Genomic DNA, 23,177 nt, shown 5'->3' on the forward strand with positions numbered 1-23,177 from the left:
GGTGTTTAGTTACCTGTTGAATTGTGCTTTTGAATTAAATAGCTAGACTTTTTTCCATTAGTACGGGTGAAAATTTCCCACAATTTTTTTAAAATTAGCTGAATGTTGGTATACACTAGTGTATACCAGAAAGGAACTACTGGACCTTCTGGGATGAATGAATTTTTGCCCTTAAATGGCATTGTGAGAATTAGCTTTTGCCAGCCCTGGGTCAAAATAGTTCAGGATAAGCTGCCCCTCACCATTTTCAGTCTCAGAGATTAAACCTTTTGCTTAGCTGCATTATTATTATCTACAGACAATTGTTTTGCCTGTTTTGTACATCTGGGCTTTGGAGGGAAGCCACTGAATTGGATTTTGTATTCTTACAGAAACAGAACAATGCCTTTGTTTCTGTTTAAAGAACAGCAGTTATTAGATAATAGCAGGGGTGAATTATCCAGATCCACTTAGGAAATTTTGAGGCCACAGAAAAAGATGATAAAGATGACTTATTTTCTTAGTCAAGATGTTTTTCAAGAACTGTAATCCAGTTGCCAATTCAGTGGGCTTAATTATTCATTTCAGGATTTGAAATGAATACATACACATACATAGAGATATTTTCACAGACACATCCAAAACAAAATGGTATAACAAGACATAATTTTCTCATTTTAATTACAGAAACAATATGATGTACTTAGTGTTCTTGTCATAGTAAATTTTTGCAGAAATGATGACTGAAAATCTGTGTATTTTAAATATGACTGAGAAAACTTAAAAGGCACCCCAATAGTTGGAGCATGATTATGAATGCTTTTCCAGTATGTATTTGTTCCTTAATTGGGAAAATAATGTAACATATAAAATTATAAATGGAAAGTTATGTAGGAGCTCCAATTAGAAAATAAACCAAATCAGAAACATCTAGCACAATGAAATACATAATACCTGAAACTTTAATATATCTTGTGTTGTTGTCAATAGTTTTTGTCCAAAGCAGTCTTTTTGTAAAGTAACACAGATTTGAGAAAGTTAACTGAGAAAATAAAATACTCTTTATTTAGACTTTGGATTACAGTAGTAAAACAGAGTCTATCTTGAATTCTCTCTCACCTTGTTATTAGAAGCTTTGCTAATTTTTAGTTTAATTTCTCAAATTTTCTATGCCTGATAGAAACAGGACCTATGTAATACATTTTTGTACTTCTTACGACATTCATGTCAAATCATTTTTTAGTTTTTTAAGAAACTATTCATTTCAGTTTATTTCATAGTGTAGTATTGCTTAACATTTTATTTTACCTTTGATGTTCTGTTTCATTAGTCTTTTTTAGCGTCTTTCTTTCATCCTCTCATGAATTAACAGTCTTTACAAGTGGGAAATGGTTTTGCTCCATGTCTTTCATAAGCAGCGTGTTTACTTATTTCAGATATGTTGAGGTGTGAATAGGTTTTTAGTGTTCCTTTTTATACTTGAAACAAAATTTTCAATAATTTGAAATTGTCATTCCTATCAGTGGATATGTGTGTGTATATATATATGTACACACATGTATACACGCAGTATTTTTTCTTCTTTCAGATATGGAGTGTGGACCTCCAAGAATTAATGATAAATTAATGAGGTTCTTTGATCATTGTGAGAAGTTTTTAACTCAAGTGGAAAGGAATGCTACTGCTCTTTATCATGTAGAAGCCTTCAAAACTGGACCAGAAATGCAGAACATTTTAAAAAAAGTTGCAGATATTTTGCAAGTGCCAGTCAACAACTTAAATGCAGGTAATGTGCCTGTTATGTTGCATTTGAACTCTGAAATAATTTAAGTGATTTTTAAACTGTAAATATGGAAAAATACGGAAGCATAAAGCTATTCCTTTTAAAGGACCACAATTGATTTTACATTGAGAAAATAATGTATTCTAGGTCAAGAAGATTTTATTTCTCATGGTTACTATTTTTAGGTTCAGATTTTGCTTTGAGTTTTATGTAAGTTAATACACAAAATTGTTGATATAGACTGGATTTTTTTTTTTTTGAGGGCAAAGTTATATGAAGCTTCAACCCCAAGCATTATTTACAAAACAGAATTATCTTTTCTGAATTATCTCCTAAAATCACTGCAGATGGTGATTGCAGCCATGAAATTAAAAGACGCTTACACCTTGGAAGCAAAGTTATGACCAACCTAGATAGCATATGCAAAAGCAGAGACATTACTTTGCCGACTAAGGTCCGTCTAGTCAAGGCTGTCGTTTTTCCAGTAGTCATGTATGGATGTGAGAGTTGGACTGTGAAAAAAGCTGAGCGCCGAAGAATTGATGTTTTTGGACTGTGGTCTTTTGGACTGTGGTGTTGGAGAAGACTCTTGAGAGTCCCTTGGACTGCGAGGAGATCCAACCAGTCCATTCTGAAGGAGATCAGTCCTGGGTGTTCTTTGGAAGAAATGATGCTAAAGCTGAAACTCCAGTACTTTGGCCACCTCATGCGAAGAGTTGACTCATTGGAAAAGACTCTGATGCTGGGAGGGATTGGGGGCAGGAGGAGAAGGGAACGACAGAGGATGAGATGGCTGGATGGTATCACCGACTCAGTGGACGTGAGTCTGAGTGAACTCCAGGAGTTGGTGATGGACAGGGAGGCCTGGCGTGCTGCGATTCATGGGGTTGCAGAGTCGGACATGGCTGAGTGACTGAACTGAACTGAACTGAAAGTAATACAAATGGAAAATCATATAAAAAATTCTTTAGCTTTTAAGTAGATGTTAATGTTTGAAAGGGATAAAGTTTTAGAAAAGAAGTGTGATTTTTTATTTTCCCTTTGAGGCTTTTATCCTAGAGATTTTGAGAAAGTGAACAGACATATCTGTCATAAGCTGTTGCAGTGGATTGGTTGGCTGCAATTTATCATGCCACCTGGGTAAAAGGAAACACTATTAATAATTGTGCTGGGAGAGCAGGTGGAAAAGCAGGATACATGCTCACCTAGCAATGAGAAATTAAGAAGAATAATTTAAAAATTTCCCCTGTTTTCTAGGAATGTGTAATCCACACAGCAGATACTGACCAATCTATATAGAGAGTGTGATTTCTTTATAGTGTGCATAAATTTCCAAGGACTAGAAGTAGGAGATGTTGGGAACAAATTAAGTAGACTAGCACCTGTTGATCTGGTGTCTAAATGCTTTATGTGAGTGCATGCTCAGTCGTGTCCGACTCTTTGTGACACCGTGGACTATAGCCCGCTGAGCTCTTCTGTCCATGGAATTCTCTGGGCAGGATTACTGGAGTGGGTTGCCCTGCCCTCCTCCAGGGGATTTTCCCGACAGAAATCAAACCCCAGTCCCCTGCAGTCCCTGCCTTGGCAGGCAGATTCTTTACCACTGCACCACCTGGAATGCCAAAGGGTCAGGAACATGAAGATGCCTAGTAGCATTTAAAATTGAGTTTTTTTTTCTCTTTCTTCAACTGGCTATGCATTGGAGTCATTTGCAGAGCTTTAAAAATTACTTATTTGGGAAATCAAGTACATAGATAATAATAAAGGGTAATATAATGAGTATCTGTATACCCACAACTTAGTTTGATCAGATTTTAAAATTATGCTTCAGTTAGTTGCTTTAGATAAATTGAGGGTCCTTAGGCCCTCTCCAGGATTTCATTCCTTTCCTTTTCTCCCCACAGGTAACTCTTGTTATGAATTGAGCATTTAAGTCATCCCATGCCGGTTTTTAATGTTTATATTTATGTACCTAAATGGGATATAATTTGCAGATTTTTAAACTTCTAGGAATGATGTCAAACTATGATATCAGTCTGAAATTTGATTTTAATTCAACTTTTTATTTTTTTATTTAATGCATGTAATTCTAGTTCTACATTTACACTTATGTATAGAATTACATTATATAACTACCAGTATCTAGCCATTATTCTGTTAGTGGACATTTAAGATTAAGATTAAAAAAAAAAACAAACTGTTTCTAGTCTCTGAATTGACAAGGATTTTTGTGTTTTGGACTTCTCTGGTGGGTCATTGGTAAAGAATCTGCCTGTCAATGTAGTAAACATGAGTTTGATCCCTGGGTTGGGAAGATCCCCTGGAGAAGGAAATGGCAACCTGCTCCAGTGTTCTTGCTTGGGGAATCCCATGGACAGAAGAGTCTGGTGGGCTATGGTCTGTGGGGTTACAGAAGAATAAGACACAACTTAGCAACTGAAAACAACAACAAATTTGTGTTTTACTGATTGGGTGAGAGCAACTTTTTGGAGGTAGTATTAGCATAATGGTTAAAATCATGGGTTCTGGAATTGGACTGTTTGCATTTGATTCTTGACTTTGTTATATTTTTGAATAACTCTCTGATCTTTATACATCACAAGTTCCTTAATAACTATGTCATGGTTTCTTTCTGTGTAAAACAGATACAGGAATTGTACCTGCCTCATAGGATTATTGGAAGGATTATATTAGATTTATTCATGCAAAGCATTAACACAGTACCTGGCACAGAGTAGCTGCTCAAAAATACGTTAGCTATTTAAATACCTTTTTTTTTTTTTACATAGAAAGGTGAAGTTGGATGTATTTTTTGTAATTTATTCTTATTTAGAATGTAGCTGTGTAATTTTTTTTAAATTGTGTTATTTCAAAAATATATATGATACATTTTTAGGTCAATACTAGTTAAAAGTTATTTACCCCATCATTAAGTTTTACTGGTCAGAGAGGCTGAAGCTAATACAGTCCAGATTCTTTGTATAGGAAATTACTTTTCTACTGAAGTATTTCTTAGTTTTTAACTCTCTCAAATAAATGCAACAGTGAACATCCTTATAGTCTGCTTTTTGCACTTGAGAGTTTATAAGATAAATATAGGTAGACTTATTGGATTAAGGAGCATGAATATTTTACATTTGACATTACTACCAATTACTACCAAATTGTTCTCTGAAAGAGTAGAAGAACTTATGTCAGCAATATATGAGAATGCTCATTTCCCCTAATTCATCCAATAGTGGATATTATTAGTCTTTTTGACTTTTACCAATTTGATTAACGAAAAATGATATCTAGCTTTATTTTGTGTTTCTTTGGTTACTTGTAAGGCTGAACATCCTTTCATTTGTTTATTAGTTATTTCATTCCTACTGTGAATTGCCTCTTTATAAACCTTGGCCATGTTCTGTTGGATTATTCTATTTTTTCTCATTGAACATGGGTACCCTTTATGTGTTATAGATATATTAATTATATATTCTTTACTATTGCTTAACAAAAGGATAAATGTTTTGCCTATTTTGTGTTGAGATCCAGGGAGCCTAGAATGAGTTACCCAAGATAATTAGTGGCAGAGTCAGGTCTCATAGTATGATTTTTCCCTCTTTCAATCCTTCTTGACCCTTTGTTTCACCTTCCTCCTAACTCCTCACTTACTCTGCCCTTTTTCTTCTCTGTTTTTTTATATCCTTCTCTGTACTTTCTTCTTAATAGTTATAAAGTAAATTGTTGTGTAGTTTAAAGAACTGTTCAATAAATGTCCCTTGTTACTGCTAATTTTCAAGTTGGGGATTAAAACCTTTTATAACTTTATCTCCCTTCTTCCAACCCTCTAAAATTAACAGAATCAAACTATGTTTTATGTAGTAAGTCCTTGACATTCTACAGATATTCAGCCTTTGGAAAACTGCACAAATAGTAACCCACAAATTTTACTCTTTTTTTTTTCTCAGATTTAATTCAGGTAGCTTTTTTCACCTGTTCCTTTGACCTGGCAATTAAAGGTGTTAAATCTCCTTGGTGTGATGTTTTTGACATAGATGATGCAAAGGTATGTATTACTTTTGGAGTTTCTTTGCCTTCTTTGCATGGTTTTCATTGTTGTTATTTGAAGCAGCTTTTCAGAAAAGAGTAGGGAACATTAAGTGTCTTGGACTATCTCATAATTTTCTTAACAAAGATTAATTGTTCAGATAGGACCTGTCTGTTTGTAAATAGTTTGTGTTCATAAAACTCTGGGAAACATTCTTCATTGTGATTAAACCCGTTTAAAAACCTACTTAACCCATCATCAAATTTTACTGCCATAAAGGATTGTAGAGCTAATATAATCTCAATTCTTCTTTTTATAGGGTGAATGGATTTGCAAAGTTCAGAGAGGATGAATGGATTTCCAATACCTATTCTTTTATAAAATTTTCATAATATATTGAGTTCTGTGCTCTACCTGGTGATGGCAGTAATTCATCTACAGTTTCTGCCTGCCTAGCTGGTATTCCCTTTCTTTCCTCTTCGTTCATATGGCTTCTTTGTTGAAGCCAAACTATTTTTGGAGCTGTTCCAGTATATATCTGGAACCTATCTGGAAACCTATCTTTAGGCTTCTTCCCACATCTTTTTTTTTCTCGTTTTGTACTCTCTTTTTTAAATGATTATTTTATTTTCTTAAGTCTTTAGAATTCATGATACTATATTTAATTATAGTTTTCGTCTGCTCTGTAGAATTTCTAGGGTGAGGGGGCTTTTTTTCTGGCTGTTTTATCTGTGTAGCTGTCTTGTTTTTAATTGGTATGTTTGTATAGACACTAGCACTTTTTAAATTACTCATCTTTGCAATGAGTTCAGCTTTTACTTCTCAAGTGGCCAATAGGGATGAGCCTGTTGGTTCAGCGATAAGTAGTGTTCCTTACAGTTTAGAGTTTTTCTCTGAGATTCTTTGTAGAACACTTCATGTAGAGATGGATGGTCAGTGTGTTTTCTGTAATGGTGTCACAGACTGTCCAGGGAGGCTCCTGTTAGACGTCATTGTTTCAAGCCAGGGTTGCTGGATTTGCGTCTGCAAGTTACCATGTGCTTTGAGGATCTGTCTTCTGCTGGTTTTATCTGAGATGTTGTGTTTGATCTTTATTGCATTTGGCAGTCTGTCCTCATTTATGGTGGTGGCTCAGGGTACAGAGGATTTCTAATCTCTTTGAAAGGAGCATTTGCCTTTCTCTTTCTGATTCTTGTTTTTTAGAGTGATTTCTGAGAGAAGAGAGCAGATATATCTTTATATTTTCTAGTTAAGAGCATGTTCAGTTTTTCATTATAAAATATGTTTGGCATAGTCATCAGTAGTTACCCTAACCAAGTTAAGGAAATTTCTGTTTCTTGTCTACTAAAACTTTCTATTTGTTTATTGTGTTTAAAATTAAGGATGTGCTGAATTTCTGGCATCTAGGAAGATGATTATTTTTCTTCTTTAATCTTCTAGCATAGTTAATTACATTAGTACATTTTCTAGTATTGAATTGTGCTTGTATTCCTTTTTTCTTATGATAGATTCTTTTATTGACTGATTTTTCTCCTAGTTAATGTTATGTTTTTTATTTCTTCATGTATTTCTAGTAATTATTTATTAGATAATGGACACTGTGAACGTTACAGTGTTGAATACCTGGATTTTGTCTTTTAAGTGTTGAATTTTGTTTTCTCCTGCAATTAAGTTACTTGTGGATCAGTTTCATCCTCTTGAAGCTTCATTCTTCCTGAGTTTCATACTCTAGACCTGACCTTACAAAACTCCGACACAAGAATTTACTTATACACATGTCTTTACTATTAAAGTATGACCCTTTGGCGTCCAGATTGAAATTCTGGATCTCTTGGTGTCTGTGGAAACTCTCTACTTAAGCTGCTTGGAACGTGAATATCTCTTAGCCTTGTGCTAGCTCTGCAATTGATCAGCTTACAAATCCCATAACATTAGCAACATAATCAAGGGGATCCCCCCCCCCACCCCCGGCACCTCCATGATTTTTGGAGTTCTTTTTCTGTGTAGTTTCTTCCTCTCTCCTCTAACCTGCTAATTCCAGTCACTTCAGACTTACTAAACTCTGAGTACTGACTCCTTGACTCAGCAAGACTGCTGCATTCTGCCTGACATTCTTTTCCCTGTGTCAGTTTCAGAGTACCCCTTCTTTTTCATTTCTGATACTATTTTTCATTTCTTGAAAAGATTTGGCAAAACTTTGTCTAATTCTTTTTATTTTCATTAAACAGATTTTTAGTTTGTCCTTTTGTTAACTTCTTTATTTAATTACCTCTTTAGCAACCCACTCCAGTATTCTTGCCTGGAGAATCCCATGGCGAGAGGAGCCTTGTAGGCTAGAGTCCACGGGATCGCAAAGAGTTGGACGTGACTGAGCGACTTCACTTTCATTTCTAGTCTTTGTTGAGCTTTGTGTTTAGTACATGGCACTGTCCTTGCTCTTGCTTTTAAACTTACAGCTAGCACTTAATTTCCTTAGGGACTTTTCTGGGAATGGCTCATAACAGCTACATAGTCTTCTCCTATACCTCTTTTGGATTGCAACTTTTTATCCTCTACTTCTGGTGTTAGATCAAATGATACATGAATACAAGTTTTAACATTCAGATAAAGGCTACCTTAATCACCGACTCCAAGTTAAGAGCTCTCCACAGAAAATCTACCATTCTTGTCAGTTTGATGAGTACTTCTCAATCTTTTAACGTATGTGTGTATTTTGGTAGTAAATGGTATTGTACTGTATTTTTTCTACTTTTTTCATTTAACAAATGTCTTTTACAAAAATACAGAAATTCACAAAACAACTGGCATTTATTGAACAGTGTCTGTGTGCTAAGGGCATTTTTGAGGACTTTGCACAATTCTGAGGAGGTGCTGGAACTCTGAGCAGATAATGCAGTAAATCTCAACTAAATTATGGAATGTGTCCAAGATTTCAAAACTCAAAATGAAAGAGATCCAGCATTTTAAATAGATCTATGAAAGGCATAAGGCTCCAAACATTGAAAATAACTGCATAAATTATAGCTTTCGATTACTTCGCAGGAAAATGAAAAAAGAAGATTGATATATTCCACTACTAGTCCACACTTAAGATATCAGCAGGACTGGTCTCCTCTGAGAGCTGTAAGAGAAGGATCTGTTCCAGGCCTTTCTCACTGGCTCACATATGACCATCTTCTTTATGTATCTGTGTCCCATCCTTCCCTCCATCTTGCTCTTTTCTCATTACCAACAATGGTTAAACAACATACACTGGGTTACATAAAAAAAGTCCAGCAGGGTAAGAATACTCTGGCCATGACAGGTTCAGAAAGGCCTGGTATTGCCCCATCACACCGAGGTGGGCTTCCCAGGTGGCTCCGTGGTAAAGAATCCACCTGGCAGTGCAGGAGCCGGAGGAGACACAGGTTTGACCCCCAGGCAGAGAAGACCCCCTGGGAGATGAAGCAGCCTCTCCAGTATTCTTGCTGAGATAATCCCACGGACAGAGGAGCTTGGTGGGCTACAGTCCGTAGGGTCACAAAGAGTCGGACATGACCAAGCAACTGAGCATGCTTGCACACTTTAACAGTAGTTAGTGGTCTGATTTGCCTGTGGTGAGGCCAAGAAGTATTTGTTATTCTTAACCAGCTCTTCTCATTCAGCATTATGTCTTGGAGATCTTTCCACATCAGTTCATGTAGATCTATAAATAATCTTATAGTATCCATAGTATGTGTATATTATAGTTTAATTATCTACCTCTTAATGAAGTTTAGGTATTTCCAGGATTTTTTTTTTTTTTGGTTCCTATAAGCATTGCTATTCTAAGATATTCTTGTACATTGTCTCTCATGTTCCTCTATGATTATTATAATAAATGGAATTAATAGGTCTTAGAGAAGTGTCTTTTGCCAGTTTATCCTTTAGAATGTTTTAATATATTAATACTTTCCTTCTAGTACCAATTTTCCATAATCTTAGTCTACTTTTATTGCTATTTTTATTACTCTTTTTGGTTACTTGAACCAAAGTAACTCCTTTTCTATCTGGTTTCTACCTTCCTAAAATTCTATAAAATTCCTGACTCACTGTGAGCAACTTTCTGTGCTATAATGAATATTTTTCTATGTATGTTTTCTTTTTTCTGTATCTATCTTTGCTATCATCTTAATATAATTTTAGAAGAGAAGGGAGGCACACACCTGTCTTTATCCCACTCTTCTGAACTGTCAAGGATGCCTGGATTGTTGGCTGTGAATACCACTGACTTGCTCTTGCATGTCAGTCTCTACATTCTCATTCAGGTTTGTGTCTCAGCATAAATCTCTGGGTCTCACCCTTAAATACTTGAAATGGTAAATAAAAACTTTGTAACCACTAAGATTCTCCTGTACTTTTTGTAGAATAGTGATTAAACAATGTAACCTTTTATGAGAGATCATTATTAAATCAGAAAATCTGTTATAGTAATAAAAATGTAATGATTTTTGAAATTTTTATTTTTAGGTTTTAGAATATTTAAATGATCTGAAACAATATTGGAAAAGAGGATATGGGTATACTATTAACAGTCGATCCAGCTGCACCCTGTTTCAGGACATCTTTCAGCACTTGGACAAAGCAGTTAAACAGAGACAACGGTAAAAACTTTTAAAAACTTTTAAAAACAGGATTAAAGCCCAATTAAGCTTCTGGAAAATGTTTTATAATGGGTGATTCTTAAAAATAGATTTTGCTTTTATGTTTTTAAAAAATAATTATACTTACAAAAGAATTAGATGACCTATGTAAGTTATAAAGCATGTACACCCTCCATGCAACCCAAGAACTGGAACATTAGTAATAATTTGCATTTATCTATTTATGTACTTCTCCGTGGTTTCATTTTCCAGTCTCCCCTGGCCCTATTTACTTCCTATCCCCTTTGCAGACTATTCCCCATTTGGTTCATATTATTCCATAGTCTCTGTAAAATTTTTTTTATTATGAATGTATCCGTGCCCAAGTGACATGATTAGTTTTGCTTAGAGACATATGCTTACTGTGTTTTGGGATTGTTTCTTTCCCCCTCCAATATTACGTTTATAATATTTATCATGTTGTTACATATACTATAGTTTACTCATTTTTACTAGAGTACAGTATTCAGTAATGTTCATTATTCAGTAAAGAAATACCGTAGTTTATATCATCTTGTCACTGAGCGTTTGGGTAGTTTCTAATTTATGCTATATTTTAAATAGTAAAATTGTACATGATTTCTGGTATGAATTTTTCTAAGTTTTTATTTTAAATGAGAGTTTCTCATCAAAAAGTCTCTTTAACAGTCATACTTCTCAAAGTTTAAAAATACTTTTCATAATTTGAACCTTTGATAGAATCTAAACTGTTGGACAAATATGACTCCATGAAAGCTTTTATATTCACAGTTGGAAATGAAAACCTTGTAGTAAAAGATTGTGACAGAAAGACTGAAGATGGTACATATGATTGAGTTTGTGGTATTAAGTTTTATATACATATAGATATAGAGAGAAATTGTGTGTGTGTGTGTGGATGACTTTAGTTTGTGAAATTTCCTTGGGTTAGATGGGAGTTAGGGAATAAAACCAGATTTAGTATACGTGGTTCCTAATTCATGATTTATGATGATGGTTCCACTTAAAAGTTTTTGACTTTATGATGGTGCAAAAATGATACACATTCAGTAGAAGCTGCACTTTTCCCAGGCTGGCTCTCTGCAGTATGATGCTCTCTCATACTGCTGGGCGTCGGCAGTCTGCTGCAGCTCTCAGTCAGCTGCATCTCCGTCAGTAACTCAGTCACAAGCAAAACACTGCCAATATTCTTAAAAGCATTTTAGACCCATACAGCCATGCTGTATTTCACTTTCAGTACAGTGTTTAATGTGAAATATTCAGCACTTTATTATAAAGTAGGCATTAGGTAATTCTGCTCAACTGTAGGCTAATCATAGCATTTTGAACACATTTAAAGTAGGGTAGATTTGAGCAAATTCCAGGAAATAGCAGGACAGGGAAGCCTGGGGTGCTGCAGTTCATGCGGTCACAAAGAGTCAGACACGACTGAGCAATTGAACAACAGCAAAAGGTTAAGCTATGATGTTTGGTAGGTTTCTGACTGGATGTTTTCAGTTTAATGAAGTGTTTATTGAGGTGTAACCCCACCATAAGTGGAGAAAGAGCTGTACCTAGTTTCTGCAACCAAACACTTTTTTGGCAGCAGAAATGAAATAGTCAAGGCAAGTTCTCTCTTTGAGATAGGTATTAATTTCTTTCCTACTTGGTTTTATGAATGTTTTAAAACCCTTAAACTTTATGAGATAACAGATCTTTGCTGTTTTTTCATTATTTAATGTTTATCTCATTGATGAATGTGAGGTATGGCAAACTTAAAATTGTGTTTAAAGATTCTTAAATAACTTCCGCAAAATTTGCTGTTACAACTTGTTACCAGATTCAAAGCTTAAGTAAGAAATTTATTGTTGGTATTTTAAAAATGAGCGTTTCTGTACACTGAAAACTACAAAGCATTACAGAGAGAAATTAAAGATAACCCAAATAAATCCAGAGATATACTATCTTTATAGATTGGAAGATTCAGATTGATCATCTGTAGACTGACTGCAATCCCTGTCATAATTGCAGTGGATCTCTTTGTAGAAATTGAGAAGCTTATTCTAAAATCTATACAGAAATGCAGAGGATCTAGAAGAGCTAAAACAATTTTGAAAAAGCAAAAGGACTTAATAAATACCTGACTTTAAAACTTATTATAAAATTGTAGCCATAAACAAATGGATCAATATAATCAAGTCAAGAAATACATTCTGATATATATATGGTCAGTTTTTTGCATAGATGCCAAGGTAATGTATTGGTGTCCTTTCAACAAATGGTGCTGGAACAGTTGGATACCCATATGTTAAAAAAAAATGACACTCAGACCGTTCCCCACATGATACAGGAAAATGGATTATAGAGTTGTATAAAATCTAGAATTAGAAAACTTCTAGAAGAAAATGTAGAATCAAGCAGCAAGGATATATTGTGCAGCACAGGAAAACATAGCCATTATTTTGTAATAATTTAGAGTATAATCTTTAAAAATATTGAATCACTGTTATACACTTGAAACTAGTATAGTTGTACTACAATTTTAAAAAAGAAACAAACAAAATGTAGGATCAATGACCTGGATTTAAAAGCTAAAACTATGAAGCTCTTAGAAGAAAACATAGTAGGAAGTCTTCACCATCTTGGATTAGGCAGTGATTTCTTAGATACAGAAACAAATGCATAATCCATTTAAAAAAATTGAAATGAACTTCATCAAAATTAAAAATCTCTGTGCTTTAAAAAGCACTATTTGGAAACTGAGAAGACAAGCAATAGACTTGGAGAAAATAGTTGTAAACCATATACATGGGATTAAGGATTTGAATCCAAAATATATAAAAAAAGTTATATCTCACTGATAATCAGGTGACACATAATCCAGTTTTGAAAAGGGGCAAAAATTTGAACAGATACTTTACTAAAGAAAGATATATGGATGGCAAATAAGCATGTGAAAAGATACTAATAAACTATTTGATAATATCATTAGATATTAAAATCATAATGCTGCTGCTGCTAAGTTGCTTCAGTTGTGTCCAACTCTGTGCGACCCCATAGATGGCAGCCCACCAGGCTCCCCCTTCCCTGGGATTCTCCAGGCAAGAACAGTGGAGTGGGTTGCCATTTCCTTCTCCAGTGCGTGAAAATGAAAAGTGAAAGTGAAGTCACTCAGTCATGTCTGACTCTTAGCAACCCCATGGACTGCAGTCTGCCAGGCTCCTCCATCCATGTTATTTTCCAGGCAAGAGTACTGGAGTGGGTTGCCATTGCCTTCTCCAAAATCACAATGAAATACCACTAATACCCCTAAGTTGGCTGTAAAATAAGAGAAAAAATATATATGTTGGTCTCTGCCCCAGGTTCTTGACATTGGGCTCCTGAAACCATTGTACTGTCTCAGGTGGTAAGAGTGTCTTTTGTTCTAATGAGATGACTGGATGGCTCCAGGATGATGGCTGTTAACTGGAAATAACAAGCCATGATTAGAAGCTTGGAATTTTCAGTCTCATCCTCCCCCTTCCCCCAAACACCACCACCGTTCCCTACAGTTCTCTTGAGAAGGGAGAAGGGCTGGAAATGGAGTTAATGATCAGTCATGCCTGTGAGGTTCACGGGACTTCTGGGGTGGTGAACAAGTAGAGGAGTTGAGAAAGAGGCATGTCTGGAGAGGACATGGAAGCTCTGTGCTCCTTCCCACTTACCTTTCCCTGTACACCTTTTCCATCTGGATGTTCATCTGTGCCTTTTATCATACCCTTTTATAGTAAACTGGTAAGTGCAAATAAGTATTTTCCAGACTTCTGTGAGCCACTCTAGCAAATTAAACCTAAGGGGATCATGAGAGCCTTCTATCTGTAGCCATATTGGATAGAAGTTGTGGGTGACCTAGGTGAAGACCTACTACTTACAGTTGGCACCTGCAGTAGGGGGCAGTCTCGTGGGACTGAGCCCGTAGCCTGTGGGAGATAATGCGTAGAACAGCCATCTGGTGTCACAGAGTATTGCCTAGTGTGGGAAAAACCCTGCACATATGGTAACCAGAAGGGTCAGAAACATTAGGAATGTGAGAGGAAACGAGAAATATAGGAGGAAAGGACTAAAAGTGCTTTTCCTATTCACTGGCTGAAATAAGAAAAAAATTTTTTAAATTTTCTTAAGTGTTGATAAGATGTGGAGCAGTTGGAAACCTTATGCATTTTTTGTGGGAAAGTAAAATTGTTTAAAGAGAGTCTTTTTGAACATACACCTTATATGTGACTTATATTAAAATGAAATTCCATGTTTAATTTATTTTGCTATGCTTTGCTTATCTTACCCACAAGTGAAGTATACCGGGCAAAAAAAATTGCAATGGACTGACTATTCCATTATGTTAGGTAACAGCTAGTTGTGTTTTTTTATCTACTCAGATGCTAATGAGACTAATTTTCATGTCATGGATGTCTTGTTGAATGAGATGCGGTAATAGAGAAGCCATGGGATGTAGTAGGCAGATGCTTAGATTTGGTTTTGAGTCCTGGTTCTACTTTATTGATGCTGCAGATTCCTCACTTCTGAAAAGGAGAATTATTGTCCTCACAGGGTTGTTAATCAAGTGAGATAATTTCTATTAAAACATTTAGTATAATGTAGGATACAGATATGGTATTATTACGGTATGTGAGAGCTCTCTGGTCAAAACATGTCCTTAATATCTTTGTCAGACATCCACATACCTTTCCTCCCCCTGCTGCCATGATTATTCGAATATTAGAAACAAATACTTTCTAGTACTTAACCTCTTCATATTTTCATGTTCTTGAGCTCATTCGGTAAATTAATTCCCTGTCCATCAGCAAGATAGAAAACGTTTTTACTCCTTTTGGAGGATTACTCTTGTATTTGTGAATTGAAAAGAAGGTTCATTCAACAGTATTTTAAACATCTACTGTGATATGTGTCAGGCAGTATCATATGAGCTGGATAAAGTCATTGCACTTGCGACTGTTAACAGTATAGAGAAAATAGAAATGTATAAAAAAGCCATGGGTTGTGATATAGCTATTTATGTAAGATTGTAAAACAGTATGGTTATTCCCTCATGGTTCAGTTGGGAAAGAATCTGCCTACAATGCAGGAGACTGGGTAAAACAGTACAAAAGTGAAAGGAAGGGGAATTTGACCTTGTAAGACAAAATTTTTTTGGCCACTGCCTCCTCTTATTGTGAAGAAACTGGCAGATACTTTTCAGGTACTGGTTTTCTCTATACTAAAAGACTGATTAGGGATTTTAAAATTTGTTTAACTGCATCAAGATGAAATCTTAAACAGGTAAAGGGAAAAATTGAATTTAGAGACTTCTGTCAGATTGCTTTCCGGAAAACAGAGTGATACTAACCAGTTTTATTAGCAGTGCCAAAATTTAGGATACTTCTCAAGAAAACCAATATATGCTCAGTACAGAGAGAATATGCTCAGTACAGAGAGAATAATAGGTTTTAAAACCCCAAAACTAATAGACTTTGTTTTTTAGAGCACTTGTAGGTTTACAACAAAAATGGGTGGAAATACAAAGTTCCCATAGTCTATCCCTTCCCTCACAGACATAGCCTCCTCCCCCACTAATATCACACACCAGTGTGGTATAATAATAATGTTTTAACAGAATATTTTATATTTTTTATGAACTGTTTTATCAAAATATTATTTTTACTTCATGACTTTTTTGTATTTGCATTTAGAGTTTATACTAAGTGAGTATGTTTATATATGTATTTGTATACATATATACAGAAACAATATTTATCCTTAATATTATCTGAAGAAATGTCTTCACTCATTTCTAGAGTTCTGAGGCTATTTTTGCTTTCTCCATCCCTCCTCCACCCCGTATTGAGATGGTACTGTGTACACAGGTTGTGATCTTTTTTTGTTGTTATCTTATTATAGTAATGTTAAATCAAAGATATTCTTCAATGTTTCTGAATACTTTTCAACATAATTCTAATAGTGTGATTTTACTTCACAGAACAATTGGAGATTGTAAATAATGTTAATTGATAAGTATCAAAATTTTGGTTAAATATAACCAGTCCTCCAGATCCATGGTCCTTGACACTTATTAGGATCTTAACCTTATTTTCCTTCTTAAACGATCACTACAGTCATGGGATTAAAGTTAAAACCAGTAACTTTAGTATTTAAGCAAATTTGAACAGCTATTGCTGTTTAAACAGCTGTGGTTAGAAAAGCAGGTTAAACTTGAATAAGTAAGATTTATCTACATTTTATTCTACTTTCCCATTCCCCATTGTCTGTTAATATATTTTTATTTTTAATTGAGATTCAGTAAGTCACTTCCTGCTTTTTCAAAGAAAGGTTTATATTCCAAACTATGTAATTACTTACCTCGTGAGATCTTCCATTTTGTCAGGGATACTCTCAGATATGCAAATTAATTATTGTAAATATATGTTGCAGTCATTAAATAGCTCTCATTAATCTTTTTTCAACCTTTTCATTCACTATTGAATAGGGTATGGCTTTTTAAGATTGTGTAGTTCCACGTGTTAACCTAAGATGGCAGTATTGAAATAAAAGTATAGTGGCACCAAGTGATTACTTAGTCCATTGTAACGAGTGAGCTTTGTCTTTTGAAGTTCTTAGAAGTGTATGCAGATTCTAAATTCTCAGAACTTGTTACTGTTCTGAAGTTATTGTTCCATGAGTTTAACTAGGTACCACAGACTCTTCTAGTGCTAGTTGTTGAAAGATACTGGCTAAAATAAGGTAAAAGTTAATATAACTAGCCTGGCTATGCTTTGAATTCAAATTCAACTGTCCATTTGTCTTTTGGAAAGACATGTTTTGACTTTCAGTGGACTGTAGGTCTGTGATGGCTAGAACTTTATTTCCCTGGTCTGTCCTCAGTGCCTAGAGCATGCCTGTGATGCAGTTGGTGCTTAGTGTATAATGAAGGAATATCCACAGTTCTGTAGTCATTTATCCTCCTAGGCATCTAAGCCGCAAACCTATGTGTTATTCTTGACTCTGTCTCCCTCACCTTCTACATCTACTCACCATAATGTGGTATTTTGTCGTTGTTGTATTTTCTTCACATCAAGTTCTTTTACTTTTTTTCACCCCCACTGCTTCCACCTCAACTCAAACTAATATTGTCTCTCTTTTTTTATTTTAGCAGTTACCTCCTAAGTGCTTCCCTGATTTTAGTTTTACTTCTACTCAAATTCAATACAGCTAATTATAGAGAATAATGGGTTTTAAAACCCCAAAACTAATAGGCTTTATTTTTTAGAGCACTTTTAGGTTTACAACAAAAATGGGTGGAAATACAAAGTTCCCATAGTCTATCCCTTCCCTCACAGACATAGCCTCCTCCCCTACTAATATCACACACCAGTGTGGTATAATAATAATGTTTTAACAGAATATTTTATATTTGTATTTTTTATGAACTGTTCTATCAAAATATTAGGCAATGGAAGGTATATACAAAGATGAAGACATTTAAATTATTGTCTCAAGGCACTCATGTCCTATTTAGGAGCATATCTATAATAACAGCACTAAATCGGGTAAAAAACAATACTGAAGAATTGATTTGAACCGTTGGGGGTTGGTAAAGCCTTTATGGGAGCAGGAGTCTTTGAGGTTGGTCATATCAACCCTTAACACTTAACTTTATGAAGTATAATTGATGTGAAATAAACAGCACATATTTAAAGTATACAACTTGATAAGTTTTTACCTATTTATACAGCCATGATACTATCACCATAATCAAGATAATGAAGTACTCATTGCATGCAAACATTTCTTTGTGACTCTTTCTAATATAGTTCCCACCCCTCATTCCCAGGCTGATCCACTGATCTGCTTTCTGTCACTGTAGATTATTTTGTATTTTCTAGAATTTTATATGATGGAACCTTATGGGATGTATGTGTACTTTTTTAGGGGTTTGGCTTCTTTCACGTAGCGTAATGGTTATAAGATTCATTTGTGTTTTGAGTGGTTTCGTGGTTTAGTCACTAAGTCGTGTCTGACTCTTTTGGCCCCATGGACTGTAGCCCACCAGGCTCCTCTGTCCATGGGATTCTCCAGGCAAGAATACTGGAGTGGATTGCCATTTCCTTCTCCAGAGGATCTTCCCGACCCAGGGATCAAACCCAGGTCTCCCGCATTGCAGGCAGATTCTTTACCGACTGAGCTATGAGGGAAGCCTTTCAGAGCCCGGATCTGGAGCGCTGCGATGGTATCAGTCATTTATTCCGTTTCATTTAGTATTTTACTTGTTGTTCAGTCACTCAGTCATGTCTGACTCTTTGCATCTCTATGAACTGCAGCACGCCAGGCTTCACTGTCCTTCACTGTCTCCTGGAGTTTGCTCAAACTCATTTCCATTGAGTTGATGATGCCATCCAGCCATCTCATCCTCTTTCGCCCCCTTCTCTTCCTGTCCTCAATCTTTCCCAGCATCAAGGTCTTTTCCACTGAGTCAGTTCTTCGCATCAGGTGGCCAAAGTATTGGAGTTTCAGCTCAAGATCAGTCCTTCCAATGAACACCCAGGACTGATCTCTTTTAGGATGAACTGGTTGGATCTCCTTGCAGTCCAAGGGACTCTCGAGAGTCTTCTCCAACACCACAGTTCAAAAGCATCAATTCTTCTGCACTCAGCTTTCTTTATAGTCCAACTCTCACATCCATACATGATCACTGGAAAAACCATAGCCTTGACTAGACGGAGCTTTGTTGACAAAGGTCAACAAAGTAATGTCTCTGCTTTTTAATATGCTGTCTAGGTTGGTCATAACTTTCCTTCCAAGGGGTAAGTGTCTTTTAATTTCATGGCTGCAGTCACCCTCTGCAGTGATTTTGGAGCCCAGAAAAATAAAGTCTGACTCTGTTTCCACTGTTTCCCCATCTATTTCCCATGAAGTGATGGGACCAGATGCCATGATCTTCGTTTTCTGAATGTTGAGCTTAAGCCAGTTTTTTCACTCTCCTTTTTCACTTTCATCAAAAGGCTCTTTAGTTCTTCTTCACTTTCTGCCATAAGGGTGGTGTCATCTGCATATCTGAGGTTCTTGATATTTCTCCCAGCAATCTTGATTCCAGCTTGTGTTTCTTCCAGCCCAACATTTCTCATGATGTACTCTGCAAAGAAGTTAAATAAGCAGGGTGACAATATACAGCCTTGATGTACCCCTTTTCCTATTTGGAACCACTCTGTTGTCCCATGTCCAGTTTTAACTGTTGCTTCCTGACCTGCATACAGGTTTCTCAAGAGGCAGGTCAGGTGGTCTGGTATTCCCATCTCTTTCAGAATTTTCCACAGTTTCTTGTGATCCACACAGTCAAAGGCTTTGGCATAGTCAACAAAGCAGAAATAGATGTTTTTCTGGAACTCTCTTGCTTTTTCCATGATCCAGCAGATGTTGGCAATTTGAACTCTGGTTCCTCTGCCTTTTCTGAAACCAGCTTGAACATCAGGAAGTTCACGGTTCAAGTATTGCTGAAGCCTGGCTTGGAGAATTTTGAGCATTACTTTACTAGCGTGTGAGATGAGTGCGATTGTGCGGTAGTTTGAGCATTCTTCGGCATTGCCCTTCTTTGGGATTGGAATGAAAACTGACCTTTATCCAGTCCTGTGGCCACTGCTGAGTTTAAATTTGCTGGCATGTTGAGTGCAGCACTTTCACAGCATCATCTTTCAGGATTTGAAATAGCTCCACTGGAATAACATCACCTCCACTAGCTTTGTTCTTAGTGATACTTCCTAAGGCCCACTTGACTTCACATTCCAGGATGTCTGGCTCTCGGTGAGTGATTATACCATCGTGATTATCTGAGAAGTGATTCAGTACTACACATTACAGCCCTGGCAGAGACGGGAAAAACTGTTAAGGGCTCAGGATAATACCAGTTATGCTAACAGCCATGTAACTAGTGCTACTGAGGTTAGTTACCATCCTTGTGTTTACTTTGGTTAAGTGTTCAAATCTTTTGCCATTTTTTAATTGGGTTATTTATCATTTTTATTATTGTTGCTTTAAGAGTTCTTTAAAGTATATTCTAGATACAGAGTTTTTCTCAGATTTATACTTTACAAGTATATTCTCCTAAACTGTGGTTTGCCTTTTCTGTTTTTATAATAATGTCTTTTATGGGCTAATTTTGCAACACTTTTGAGTCAATTCCTCCTGAGCATCTATTTGGTACCCTGTGTATTTTGAGATTTTCCTGTAATGGCTTGTGTGAACACAAACTATTTCTGGCCTTGTGTTAGCTTTGGGGATTCTTTCCTATTCTTTGTGTTCAGTGCTTTTTGCCTGGATTTGGATAGTTTTCTCACAGACAATGATTTGATCAGTACTAGCTGAAATCTTGAGAGGAGTCACTGCACATCTCTCTTCTCTGGTATGCTAGCCTGTAAATTCTAGTCATTTGGGCCTCAATGAATTTCCAGTTCTATCTCATCTTCTCAGGAAGATTGATGTATTCTGGGTTCCCGTGCCCTGTGCCGCAGCCTGGAAACTAGGCAGTTAAGATGGGAGAGCTGTGGGGATTTGCCTCCACTCACTCTTACTCTCACTGTTGTTGAATATCTGGAAACTGCCTTTTCATATCTTTTGTCTAGCTTTATAGTAGTTTAAGGCAGGAAGGTAAATCCATTCCCTGTTACTACATCTTGGATGAAAGCAAAAGTTATTTCTATGTATTTTTCTTGAGAAAAAACTTTACACTTGAATCATTTCATTCTATATTTGTGTTAAAATGTCAAATTTGATACTTTTCCAAATGCCACATTGGAGCTGATGGTTCAATCAGATGTAAAATAGGATTAAATTCTTTTTCCTTGTAATTTTCTTCCCAGAGCATCTCATATCTCTGGCAGTTCATGTTGCTTATTTGTGCACTTGCATAATTGTGGGAATTACATGAGTCTAAAGCTCTATTTGATATTCTCAGGTCATGTTTAAAAATACACTTTGTGTAACATTACTTGAGTGTGAAACATGAACTAAGAGCTTAGAAAAACCTAAGCGGAGTACATTTAGGAGAAAACATGCAATTATTAGTTGTTTTTCTGGTTCAACTTTTTCCTGGGTCTTTTATCTACTTTGAACACATGTATACATGCATAGTTATCAAACCTCATTTAACAACGTAATTTTAGACTTCAATTTAACTTTCCTTTTTAATGGAAGATTTAATAAAATCTCCTTACCAACTTACGTAAGTAAAAAGAGGGCTGAAATTTGGAGAACTGCAGTCTTACTTGCTAGATGACATTAGGTAATTCACTTGTCCTTTCCCTGTTTCTAAAATGAGAAGTCATGACCAGATTCCTCAACCCTAAAATATTAGAATTCCAACTGTGTATTTCTGCATATAATTCATGTAAGTTATTCCTTTGTTTTCTTGTATTTGTATTGATAGTTTACATTTTCTAGTGTTTTTAATTTTTAAAGCTAAAATGAACCTCTGTTAAAAGTGGTTTTGTCACTTTTTGGAAAATGTGATATCTCAGATTTAATGCATTTTTATCAGAGGGATAGGGCAGAATTAAAGGTACATTAGATGCCTTTTGTTCTTTTTTTTTTTTTTTTTTGAGACATTGTGTTGCAAGTTCTAAAGAATAGCATTACAAGTCAGGAATATAGTTAATATGAGAGATGTGACTGACTAATAGAAGTCTCTGTTGGAGGATTGGAGTATGCAGTCAGAATGTAAAGAACAGAAACTACACGATTCAAGAAAAATAGAAATGTTCACAGCAAATTATAAACTACCTGCATTTTCCTTAATTTGGTGTTGAGTATAAATTTAAAATGTAAATTAATCTATTTAGACATTTTAAATGTAGAGCTCATTAGGACAAAATTATCAGACTTCTCTGAAACACACGTGATGCAGGAGATAAGAGCTAGTTTGGAACAGGATTATAGATGCCCTGCTCCTCAGGACGTCAGACTGTAATATACAGCAGAGCGATTCTTAGGATGTGTAGAGTCTGAACTTCCAAAACTGTATTCAGGTTTTTATGGGTTTGAGCATTTCTCTGGGATGAAATCTCATTCCTTTAGATTTTCAAATGGTTTCATGGCCCCAATAATTATAAAACTATAGATGCAGTGAGTATTGAATACATGTCATTACTGATTGCCTTGGCAGTTCCTCCTTTAAAAAAATTTTACATCTTCTTACCAAAAGACTGCAGTTTTTAGTTACAGGTAAAAAGCTAGTTCTTTCTGTCATGGCATCCTGAACCTCACAACTCTGTTTACTGAATGGCCATATGATACAAAGAAAACTATATGGGACCACAGGTAGAATGGAATGTAGCAGTCTTTATGCTCTCTGCAATTTTCTGACAAAATTATGTGGCCTTACATTAGGAACTGAATGAATTGAGAAGTGTGCACGCAGACGCGTGCACACACACACACACACACTGAAACCCATTGGCACACACACACACACTGAAACCCATTGGCACACACACACACACTATAACCCATTGGCGCGCATACACACACACACACACACACTGTAACCCATTGGCATACACACACACACGCACACACTGTAACCCATTGGCACACACACACACACTGTAACCCATTGGCGTGCACGCACACACACACACACACACACACACTATAACCCATTGGCACACACACACACACACACTGTAACCCATTGGCATACACACACACACTGAAACCCATTGGCGCACACACACACACTATAACC

General features: G+C 35.9%; 1 protein-coding gene across 2 annotated transcripts in view; it reads left to right on the top strand.

Annotated features, from left to right (window-relative positions):
- Positions 1 to 23,177, top strand: part of MINPP1 (multiple inositol-polyphosphate phosphatase 1) — a 37,136-nt gene that overhangs the window by 2,004 nt on the left and 11,955 nt on the right. The window contains exons 2-4 of one of the 2 annotated variants that reach the window (XM_040254690.1): positions 1,568 to 1,765; positions 5,716 to 5,813; positions 10,284 to 10,417. In XM_040254690.1, coding sequence (XP_040110624.1) covers positions 1,568 to 1,765; positions 5,716 to 5,813; positions 10,284 to 10,417 — 430 coding nt within the window. The remainder of the gene's footprint in view (positions 1 to 1,567; positions 1,766 to 5,715; positions 5,814 to 10,283; positions 10,418 to 23,177) is intronic. The other variant, XM_040254691.1, reaches the window with a different exon arrangement.

This window comes from Oryx dammah, unplaced genomic scaffold, assembly GCF_014754425.2.
Source record: "Oryx dammah isolate SB20612 unplaced genomic scaffold, SCBI_Odam_1.1 HiC_scaffold_14, whole genome shotgun sequence".
In the NCBI taxonomy this organism is placed as follows: Eukaryota; Metazoa; Chordata; class Mammalia; order Artiodactyla; family Bovidae; genus Oryx; species Oryx dammah.